Here is a 12,550-nt window from a genome sequence, read left to right on the forward strand (position 1 = left end):
TGTCCTGTATTCATTATCATGGTGATAAGGTTAACCTCTGAGTCATTAGAGTCATTCATTGCTAAATTGATGTATTTTTATGTTGATGATGATCTCTACTGTGCTTTCTAGACTGGGAAAGATACCCAGCCTCCTAGTAACCCAGTAGTTTGGGGGTAGGTTTTAAGGCAATGACAGTCTTTGAGATTTTTCAGTTTGTGTTACAAGGAAAACTCTGTTTAATTAATTTTACTACTGTTTTGCACACCCATGGTGCATAATGAATTAGTCCTCAGAGTATAACTTCTAGGAGCTGATTCTCACATGGTCCTGAGGATAAGCTAAAATTGTCAAGCTTGGTAGTAGATGCCTTTACCTGATAAGCCACTTTGTGGGCCACACTTGTTTAATTAGTTGAGTATGGCATAGCCCTTCTAGTTGCCAACTTTCGGTAACATTTTGAGATGCTTTTACGAAAGACAAATAACATTTCTAACATCTGGAATTAAAGACAAAATTTTTTCAAAATAAAAAAAAAAAAAAAAAAAAAAAAGAAACACATACTTTCTTTGGAACTAAGAAAATACATTTCCCATTGACAGAATTTATTAAGGATATACAGATACTTGATTTTAAAGTTCAAAGTAGAGGATTATCATGGATCTTTAAAATTCAAAACACCAGGGAACTGTCCATTTATCTCATGAGTTGTGCAGATAAGTAATGTGTAAGTACAGTAAATAAATGATGCATATAGTTTAATCATAAAGCCTCCCTAGAAATATTCAAAGGTCAAAATGCAACATGTGCATGCCTTCTCAGGTGAATGGTAAGAGCAGCACATGAACAGTTCCAGTCAAATAAGCATCCCCACACTCACCAGCCTTTCCTCCTGAAAGCTGTCTTCAGTTGTCTGAAGGGGTCCTCTGTGCTCTCTTAGAATAACGGTGCCTCAAATGCTATAAAAAAGCTTTCAGAAATACTTCATGTTTCTGTAAATCCAAGCTTCTCTTATTGTTCCTAAAGATGGTACATATTATCTGTCTTTCTTGGTAGTTTATGTTGCTGTTTTTTTGTTTTGTTTTTGTTTTTGTTTTTTTTTTTTCGAGACAGGGTTTCTCTGTGTAACAAGATCTTCTGGAGCTTGCTTTGTAGAACAGGATGGCCTTGAACTCACAGAGATATGCCTGCCTCTGTCTCCTGAGGTCTGGGACTAAAGGTGTGTGCTACCAAGCTTGGCCTTTATTTATTTATTTATTTATTTATTTATTTATTTATTAGTTTGGTTTTTTGTTTGTTTGTATGTAAAATATTACATCATTTCTTCTCTTCTCTTTACTTCCTCTGGGTCTTCCCACACATCCAATTATCCTCTCTGTAATCCATGCTCTGTGTTTGCTTAATTCTTGTTACATATGCATGTGAGGGCATATCTATCTTTTTTCTTAGTGATTTGGGTAACAGTAATTGAATTATAAATAACTCCACTATTACTATTTAGAAAGGAGTAATGTGGTATATAATGGCGAGGTCCTAAAGAGAAAGTCAGAACACCCCTTGGACTCAGCCCTTCCACAGGCTTGCCCCTCACTGCTTCTGCCCTCTTCCATCTTCAGGTGATGCAATAAAAAAATGGATAGACTATAGGAGGATACTTCCCATATATTCTAAACCATTCTAGAAATCCTTACTTTTATAATGGCCTGTAACTGTGCTCTGGAGCAGGAAGTTCATTTTATGTCTAAGAAAGGACTTTAACTCTCCACACCAATGTAATATTTCTAGTAAATTGCATAATTCCCTTAAAATGGAGAGTTACACAAGTAATGTTAAACAGAAAGAGTCTTATGAATACCATTTCTACATCTATTATTCTTAATAATTGATAAGGGCTGGGGTTTAGGAAAGCAAAATGGATTAACAGATAGGTAAAGGCACTTGCCACCAAGGCTGAATCCCAGAGTTTGTTACTGGGATGCACATCATGGGAAAAGAGATACTAACTCCTGTGTTGTCCTCTGATATGATCATGCATACATGTATACACATAAATGCATACACATACACAATAAATGAACAAATATAGGGTAAAAGATTTGGAAGAATACAAATTGTCAAAAAGCCTTTAAACTGCTAGCTTATTATTGAAATCACTTTTAAATAATGTTATATTTACATATAGAAAATTTTGTTACTAGTAATATAGTCCATGCTAACGAGATTTGATTTAGCTGTTTTCCATCTTTATTTGGTTCAAAGTAATGGACAGAACACTTCAGCAAAGATATAATAACTTTCCTAGATGTTAAAAGAAAAACCACATTCCTTAAAGAGGAAAAGGAGATAATGGTTATAGAAAGATTAAGGCTTCTATAATCCTAAGAAGAATATCTTTTTATGGAAGATAGAATTATGCTCAATGATCTTCAATGTCCCTGTATAATATAATAGTAATAATAATAATAATAATAATAATAATAATAATAATAATAATAATAATAATAAGTACCAGCATAATTAAAATAAGAAAAACTTGTACTCACAGAGAACTGCTATCTTGCTCATCACTTCCCTTAATAAATTGCATCATAATACAAATTGGGTGTGTTAATCATTGGCATTTCTTTTGAAGATTTATTTCAGTCACTGGGAAAGGAAGTTCTGATTGCTCCTGATGACTCCCTTATAGTCATTCTTGATTATTTTCTAAATTTGATGACAAACACTGCAATATGTCTCAGCCAATTAGGCTTGTCAGCTTCCACTGTGGTCCCCAATCATGTGCTTGACTTTGGAAATGACAAGAGGTCCTTAATAACAGTCATGCTGCTGGGTAGAGATATGGCAGCTTGCAAATAGGCCATGGCAAAAAAGGAAATAATGCATTTCATTAAAAGCAATAAGAGGAAGAACATGTTAGTAGGAAATACTGTAGACTGTGAATTAAGGACAGAAGGAGAGATTCAATAATTCAGATGTAGTTGATTAGAAAATTAGACATTTTTTATCTTTTTTCTTTTAAAAAATATTTTATTAATTTATTCATATTATATCTCAATTGGTTTTTATTAATTTATTCATATTACATCTCAATGGTTATCCCATCCCTTGTATCCTCCCATTCTTCCCTCCCTCCCTCCCATTTTCCCCTTAATCCCTTCCCCTATGACTGTGACTGAGGGGGACTTCCTCCCCCTGTATATGCCCATAGGGTATCAAGTCTCTTCTGGTAGCCTGCTATCCTTCCTCTGAGTGCCACCAGGTCTCCCCATCCAGGGGACGTTAGTCAAATTAAAATAAATACACTCCTTATGAACTATGTGTAGGTTTACACAAAATTTTCAGGAATACTAGGAAAACTTGTTGGCTTATCAGCATAGCTGTTCAACCTGTTTATAAACGCATCCCAAACAAAAGAAAAACAGAAATATCAATGTAAAACTAGAAGTACAGATTCCTCCAAAGCAGCTTGCTCTAGAAGCCATTGTGTAAGTAAACAAAGAGAGTGATATGATGGAAAACAAATATGGATCATTCCTTTAGAGCATGACCATCTCCTTCAGGAAGATTGTTTCCATTTTAGTAACTATATTCCCATTTCCTTATATGTGCTGGGTAAATACTATATGGAGGAAAAACATTGAATTTCTTAATGATGAGAGGAAAATACCTGTTTAGAGACCTGATCTTACACCCTATGTGTTCAAGTTATGTTTTTTATTAAAAGTGTGTATGCCAGGCAAGATAGGATATATTCTCACAGATGTAATAATTCTTTGTCTAAATCAGATTGATTACAAAAATTACATCATACAAAAAGAAATCATTAGAATTGTTTTGTTTTAAATCAATGACGAAGTAAAAGGATTCAGCATTGAAAATATAATGAAAACATCTCTGTGTGTCTGTGTGTCTGTCTGTGTGTGTGTGTGTGTCTGTCTGTGTCTGTGTGTCTGTGTGTGTGTATGTGTGTGTGTGTGTGTGTGTGTGCTCTTGTATGCATGGTGTCCATGGAGGCCAGAATAAGGTATCAGATGCCCTAGAATTGGATTTATAGTTGTTTGTGAGCCTCTGTGTGGATGCTAGAAACATAACCCCAGTCCTCTAAAAGTGTATCTGGTGCTCTTAACTGCTGAGCAATCTACCTAGACTACTCCTCATCACCTTAGTTTCATCTAACTATTAAAGCTAAGCGATTTGTTCATCTAGAACTGAAATTGTAATGTGAAGACCTGCAATGAATAATTACATCCTCCAGTAATCCATCCATAAAGACAAAAGTACACAAATGATTGAAGAGCGTTTATTTATGACATCTAGTAAAATAAACCTTGAACAATACCAGGACTTGTGTAAATAACTGTGTCATTTAAAACCTAAACCATTTGGATTATGCACATGTAACTTACTGTTTATGAGTACGTGGTGAAGTCAGAATTGGTTTATTTTTAAAGTCCAAACTTGTAATAATTTCATACCCATATATTTATTTGGTGATAACTTAATGTGTTTTATTAGCAGTAAATTAAATTATGAGCTCCATACATAAAACCTGGCACAATCTGTCATGGAAGAGCAAATTTCAGGTTTTTTTTTTTTTCTTTTTCTTTTTCCTCTAAAAATTAGTAAAGGCCTGTAAATAGATTTTTAATTTAAAAAATGTACATGATCACATATCGTAATTTTATGCATGCATACTGGTATCTCTTGACTGCAGTATTTAATCTCAATCCCTAAGAAATCTGTGGAAATGACTTAACTTGTTCAAATTGAATATATTTCCTATTCCTTTGATAAACAACATTAATTTCAGAACTTAACCACAGTTACTCAATACATTATATTTCAGATGTCCAGTCAGCAAACACATTTTTAAATGTACTTTGATGTAACACTCAGGTACTATCCTACCATACACATTAGGTCATCCGTCTCAGTGGTAGAAAATGAAGGATGAGAGGGGTGAGGCTTGTGCTATTGCTAATGTGCTTGCATCATTAACTTGCTTGTACATTGCTTTTGTACTTTATACCACCTAATGTGCTGTCAGTTTAGGTCCTACTTTGCAGTCACCGTTGTGTCTTAGAATGTATTTTAAATATAAGGTTCTGCATATTTGCATATCCTATGAATAATGCATAGTGAATGAAATCCAGTTGGCAACAGCACACTATTTATGGGATAACTTATAGATACAGAAATTTATCTTTTTCGATTCAATACGTTTTTCTTGTTTATATGGAAAAATTTATATCCGTTGAAGTGTACATATGCACTTAACACCTGAGAGTATCTGCATGGCTCTGCAATGCACCAAATGAATGTATAACTGGCTATTTTACATACTTCAATTATTTCAATCTTCTGTTGTTTCTATTTCTGCAAAACCTTATCTTTACGAAATAAATACTGTTCTGTGGGGTGATGAGTAGCAGGCTCATATGCATCAGGAAAGCCTGTTGATGCATGTCTAACGCTGATGGCTTCTTCTTGAATTTCAGATTCAAGGCCTCTTCCGGATGTAGCGCTGACTGGCAAGTGCACCCGTGAGTGCGATGAGTACGGCCACTCAGACTCCTGCTGGATGCCAGTCCGCACTTCTCCAGAGAGGAAGAAGAGCCAGCCCAAACTATCCACTTTCATGCCTGTCGATGAACGAGGAAGCCAGGAAAAGCTGGCGAATGGCGAGGCTGCCATCATGGGTGACCGCAACAGAAACCTCCTGAACAAAAAGTTGACCTCATCCTACGAGACCTTCAGTGCAGCTAGTTTCAGCAAAAATGAGGAAGCCAGCCCGGAGGATATTCCTCTAACAAAAACAGGGGAGTATAAGCCATCTCCTGTCAACACTCTCACTAGAAGGGAAGTTTACCTGTAGGCTGTCTTGGAGCAACAGCAGAGTTATTTTCATGTATGAGGAGAGTTAGGGGCAAGAACACTACAAAGTAAAACCATTTATTCACAAAGAGGGGGCTACCAAAGAGACAAAGCTTTGCCTGCCACTTCCGCCTCCAAGTCAGGCCTTTAGTGATACTGTTTGCCTGATGAGTGTACAAAGTAGAATCCATTCTTGTCACTTGCATGTCTATACCCTTCACTGATCCCCAACACCCACTCTCTTTCCCTACCCCTCCTCAAACCCAAATAACAACAACAAGAAAAGATGGTTGCAAGTTCTTTTCATGGTAACAAATCTGATTAGCAGAACACTACACACTCTCATCATCCCTAATCTGAAGCATGATTTTGGTCACTTTGATTTGTTTGAGTGTCATCTGGCTGGTTAATAAAACCGGGATGGGTTAACATATACTTCAGATATGCTATCAATGGTTTATTATTGGTAAAGTCAGCCCTTTAAAATTGATAAAATCTCTTAAATGGTACAGTCCTTCCAAGGTGGGCTTTTTGAAAAATTAATTTAGGAAGACATCAGCTTTAATATTCTAACAGAAATATAAGAGCAAATTAAAACTCAGTGGGAGAATGCAGTTCCATGCTGCCATATGTTGTTAATTTTGGGTCAAAGGCATCAACTTCTGTTCCATAAATTTACAGAATATACTCACTTAATCTTGACAAATCAATTACAAGACTTATGACTTATAGAGATACGTTTTGGAATAGATTTACTCATGAATGAACTTGAACTATTATGTCATTATGAGGCCAAAGATCACATGGCAGATCAGGGAAATAATGAAATTGATTTGGTCTTCACATGAAAATACAATAAACAACAGAAGCAACCGAACCTGTGCACAAGCAGAAACACACAGATGCTAGTTTGTTTTATATTAGCTCTTTTTCCAGAAAACAATATTCTTTTAAAACAAAATTTAGTTGAATGCTTAGAAAATAAAAGAACTAATAAGACACATATTTAGTATTATAATAGGCAACTGATCAAAACCCAAGCCTAGTCTCATGTTGTACTGTCAGGGAATATTTTACTTTTTAATGTCATAGTAAGGCATAGTGAAATACAAAAAGACACACTGGAATATGATTTTATGAGGTCTCCTATTGTCATTCCAGGATTCCCAGCTATTCCTGATGATCTTATTATTTCTAACTATCATTGTCTTTTTCACATGGTCAAGACACAAGTGCATCAATTTCAAATTCTAGGTAATAAAGAAATATTTTCCGACTCTCCACACTTAAACAACATAACATTTTAATTGGCTTGTCATTAATGTGATTTGAATATTATTCAACGTGTGTCTCAAACAACCTCTGAAGTGAAAAGAATGAGTTATGGACAATAATATTTCTCACAGTATGTGCATCTCAAAATTGGAAAATATATAGAGTTTTCCAGGGATACAGAATATGCAGATTTTGTTTGCTTTGCTCTATGCAAGATGATTTAAGGAAATTGAAATTTGATCTGGGACATTCAGAAGGAAGTGACAATCCATGGACAGAATAGGGGATGACAGGTAAAGAGAGCTAATGTTTGCATCACTGAATGTTGGTTACTTGGTTAAGGCATAGCCTTGATGATTTCCTACAAAACTGTAGAGACACTGTAGTTTTGGGTAGTTTCACGCTTTGCAGAATTTCTTAGACTATAAGGTGAAGAAACCTAGGCTATAGGTTGATAATTCACTGTAGGTCATCAAAATACTTATCTTTGAGGGACATTTCTTTGGTGAGTCTTTTGAGATCATTTCCTTATGCTCTTTGTTAAGTGGAATTTTCATTTTAATGTTAGTTTATGTATAATAGGTAGAATGAAAAAGATGCAATTGATATAAAAACACCAGGCTAAAATATCAATAATTGAACATGCTTATGTTTGGTTATTATTTACACTATGGAAAGATGAAATTCTAGAACTTTGTTAGGAAACTGCATTCAAGCAGTTCTGCCTTGTATAATCTGTAAGTACCTATTAAGACAAAATACTTCTAAAGATACTTATGAAAATGTATACATATTTTTCTTGCACGCTACAAAAGAAATAATTGCATAACACTGATGTTCAACACATTTTATATGCATATTTTCTTTCTTTCATGGGACACTTGAAGCCACTAGATAGCTCATTTCACCCTTAAAACCCTTTGTTCTCTATAAAGCTAATACAGGTCACACTGGACCTAGAAGTTTATTCAATCCACATTCCACGATGATGTTTGCACCACATGCCAGGCAGCCATGTCATTGTCATTTAATGTGTGAACCTCTCTTTAGAACTAAAATGGATGTGAAAGAATAAAATTCAGTGTACTGTAAGTATTCACAGTAATTCTAGTAGAATTAGTTATCATAACATGTTTATTATATAATGAGCTGGCATGACACAGAAATATATTTTGTGTTTGTATGACTTTTATTTTGAATAGGTTAAATCTGGTGCCACTCCATATATAGAGTGCTTTTGAAAAAAATAATAAAAACAAAAAAAATAAATAAATGAGTGAATGCAAAATAAGCAACTGTGCCTTTTATACCTCTTGTTATGGTAAAAAAACAAACAAACAAACAAATGGTTGTTGGGTTTGGATAATGAGGGGACATGGGCTATTCCCAACTTTTTTGATCCTGTATATTTATCCATGTTTATTTTCTGAGAATAAATAATATATTAAAACTTTGCCTTCTGACCAACTCAGATAATGGACCAGTCTTAAATATTGTTCATACATAAGAGAAGATTCAGGCATTAATATGGGGCTGCTTAAACCTCTTTGGATGGTGAAATCATTGGTTATACAATCACACTGGAAAATATTATCAGAGGTGAAATCAGTTCATTTTGCAAGTTATAATATTGATTTGGAAGTTTTATTTTTTCATTTTGTCAGGTAGTCTTTCATTTTTTGTTTTACAATATATAAACTCTCTTTGTTTTCTGTACACAAGACTCTAAAGTGGAATTCTGCATGATAATACATTAGGGCACATTTACAAATTGAGTAACTATAAAAATATATGTGTATTTAAATGTCTGTAGCATCTGTCCAAAATTGACTGCTCTGTCTGAATCTCCAGATAGCATTGTTGTTTGATTTTTTTGACTGGACTATTGCCTGAGTTTCAGAAAACAAAAGAGGCATTATTTTTATGAGAGGAAGAACTAAGGTGGTACAGAGGACATCTCCCTGAAAGGCTACCCTGGGAGGCCAGGTTAGAGGAAAACACAAAATGAAACACACAGGCCAGAGAGAAACTGCCAGGAATCAAACAGCCATCTTAAAAACAGTTGTGAGAAATCTTAAAGCCTATGACATTTCAAACCATAGGTTACATCAGCAGTAAACAAATAGCAGTATCCTTAAAATAATAAATTAAAAAAGCAAAGTTCTTTGGGGATACGGTATAATTTGTTAGTTGTGACCCAGGTGTGGTGTGTGTGTGACATCTGGAGGAGGCATCATTCCTTCAGCTACCTAGGGTTTACTTTCAGACAACTTTCCTACATTTTAAAGCACTTGCATTCCGTGTGGTACGATCTGTTTGTAATGTTAATCATTGACTATTGTTCTGCTACTTGGATGTCGATAGTGAAGCAGAGAACAATTAATCATCATTGATTATGTCACTATGCACGCGACTTTGCTAAACATGGCGAAATGTATTAAACACTCGTCCCACTATTTATGAAATACTTTACATAATTTAATTTGCTTTTGTACAGTTTTATGTAAATAAATTGCTTGTCATTTTTGTCTTTACAAATTAAAATATAACATGATCAAATGGTTTCACACTTGTAAGTGTGCTTTTCTTTTGATAATTGTGTTTTGGCTAGAAGAAAGTAAGTGAATGCCTGACTCATTTTGAGTTAATAAGCATTGCTCTTTGCTATGATAAGGTAAAGAGAGACAAATAATGGGATGGTAATTGGGGATTAAGAGTGAACTGCGTGATGGGGGGGGGGGCGGTCTTTGTAGCAGTAGGGCAAGGAAACAAACCACAGAGAGGAGAGAATGAAAACTCAGTTCAGATTGACTTCATCAACCTGGACCAAACATTTTAGAGTGTCTGATTTCAGCTCATTTATTCCCCGCACATTTAAAACGCTGTAATTTGGGGAAAATTTTCCAGGTGCAATACAATCCCTTTTGCGCAAGAAGAATAATTACACCAAAATTCAACTCAAGATATATGTCATTTCTTCCAAGAAGATGGATTCTAGAGATAGGCTCTCAGCACATAAGGAAGGATTCACTTTGGTCTAGATCAATCCACTAGAAAAGAGGTCATTTGGGCTATTAACCACCTCTGGTCCTGGTTGTAGGAGCTTCGTATGGCCTGATCCAACAGGTAACACAGATCACCAGGTTATTAATCACTTCTAATTTCGAGCTTTCTAGAGATATAAGTTTTTACATTCATTCCTCTGAGAGGAAAATCTTATGTGCTTAACATTCCTGATTTTCCTGGAGATCTGGGGCACAAAAATCTTAGTGCTCCAATTGTGTGTGTGTAATTGGCATATTATTTTCTTGATAGTAGAATGGAATTTGTATTCTTCAATTTTCTAGATACTTCTGGGGCAGTGACACAGAGAGCCTTAAATTTCTATACTATACACACAAAAATATTTTTTCAACAAAATATTTTAACAAGATTTTCTCTCCATTGGTACATACAAAAATTTCACACTTAAGATCAAATTAATTCCAATTCAGAACGTACCTCTATATATAATTATAAACACAACTTTTTAATTGTTGTTTTGTGATCTGAGGAATGAAACTTAGGGTTTAATCCATTATGTTGTCCTGTAAAAAACAATCCCAACAAACATAATTCTGTCTAATCTGAGTTAAAGACAACTAGAAAATAATTGCAAACTTAACATATGTATTATGTGAGATATAGGTAAAATCATTTGAAAATAAAAATAATGTATTGCTTTAGTTCTTCTTTAGTTGACTATCCTCTACCTTTTGTATTTTTTTTTATAAATCTAAAACTTTTGTTTTTTTATTAATTTATTCTTGTTACATCTCAATGTTTATCCCATCCCTTATATCCTCCCATTCTTCCCTCCATCCCATTTTCCCCTCCCCTATGACTGTTCCTGAGGGGGACCTCCTCCCCCTCTATATGCTCATAGGGTATCAAGTCTCTTCTTGGCAACCTGCTGTCCTTCTTCTGAGTGCCACCAGGTCTCCCCCTCCAGGGGACATGGTCAAATGTGAGGCACCAGAGTATGTGAGAAAGTCATATCCTACTCTCCACTCAACTGTGGAGAATGTTCTGACCATTGGCTAGATCTGGGTAGGGGTTTAAAGTTTATCGCCTGTATTGTCCTTGGCTGGTACCTTAGTTTGAGCAGGACCCCTGGGCCCCAATCTGCCTATCATAATGTGTTGTATATCTTTAAATAGTTTGTTTTCCTCTGTATTGTAATGCTATTTGCATTTATTGGAAGGTCATGCTCTTAAATATAAAAATACTATTTTTCCCATGAAGTTGGTATGTGTTCAAACAATGATTTCTCTATTCCCAGGTCATGACCTTTCTACCAGCCTCAGGACTTGAAAGCGTATCATCTGTGTTTAGTGATATATTGCATGAGAGGTTTCTATCATCTTGTGACAGGATGAAGAGTTATCTGTAAGGATTTTCACCTTGAATTGACCTGTCCTGCTCTGCCTAGTTTGAAAAACTCAACTATCTCTTTTCTTTTTAAAATTTAGACTAAATATACATTTTCAAGTCAGTGATATCCTGGTAAGTTGACTTTTATTGGCAATTTTCCTTCTTAAGCAAAGTATCTATTTCATGAAACAATGAGGGAAGCAATGTTATGCCCATCTATTTGACTTTCTGTCTCTCTGATAGTAGAAAAACTATGACTAAAACTTATTAAAAAAAAAAACAGAACATGTACTTTTAAATATTCAACTTAGTATTTGAATAGTTTATGTGTTATTTACCATGAAATCATAGGCTGATAAAATGTTTTTTAAAAGTACAAACAATAACCCTCAGATATAAATACAGTGCTTTAGATAAATATGTGAACACAGAATAGGTCAACACAAGTGGTCTTTTGGGCCTGAATGGATGGTTTAGTAATTATAACCCCTTACAGCCAGTGCAGAAGACCAGAGTTAGAGACCCAGGATACTTTCTAGCTACATAATTCTCTTCTGGCTTTTGTAGGTATCTTCATATATATGACAGACACATAAACACATACACATAAGTGAAGATAAATCTAAAGAGAAAAAGCTGTATAGTAGGTGTTGATTCAAAGACTAAGAGTAGATTTTTCCACTGCCATCTTGAAATTTAGCACAGAGATGTGCTTAGAAGGCCTGTGCTTATAGTACAGATTACAGTTTGCAAAGAGTTTTGTAGTATTTATCTAAAAGTTCTCATAACACTTGCACTAGAAATTGTAGATATTATTTGGGTCATACATTGAGGTAGATTTTTTGGTCATTAACGCTTTTAATATTATAATAAAAGTTTTAACACATTTCTGCCAAGATTTGAATATGTCCATTTAAGGACTCATGTATCAATTAAAGTACATTTGCTGGATTTCATACACTGAGTGTAAAAATAAACTTTTCATTTCCAGAAGTATAATAGTTTG

The 12,550-nt window shown here is 34.7% G+C and overlaps 1 protein-coding gene across 6 annotated transcripts in view; it reads left to right on the forward strand.

Annotated features, from left to right (window-relative positions):
- Positions 1 to 8,422, forward strand: part of Pcdh7 (protocadherin 7) — a 453,627-nt gene extending 445,205 nt beyond the window's left edge. For 3 of the 6 annotated variants that reach the window (XM_051164750.1, XM_051164751.1, XM_051164749.1), the window contains exon 3: positions 5,481 to 8,422. In XM_051164750.1, the coding sequence (XP_051020707.1) occupies positions 5,481 to 5,857 (377 nt within the window). In that variant the 3' untranslated portion in view covers positions 5,858 to 8,422. The remainder of the gene's footprint in view (positions 1 to 5,480) is intronic. The other 3 variants (XM_051164753.1, XM_051164752.1, XM_051164756.1) reach the window with 2 other exon arrangements.
- Positions 8,423 to 12,550: the final 4,128 nt, after the last annotated feature.

This window comes from Acomys russatus, chromosome 22 (assembly GCF_903995435.1).
Source record: "Acomys russatus chromosome 22, mAcoRus1.1, whole genome shotgun sequence".
NCBI classification, from domain to species: Eukaryota; Metazoa; Chordata; class Mammalia; order Rodentia; family Muridae; genus Acomys; species Acomys russatus.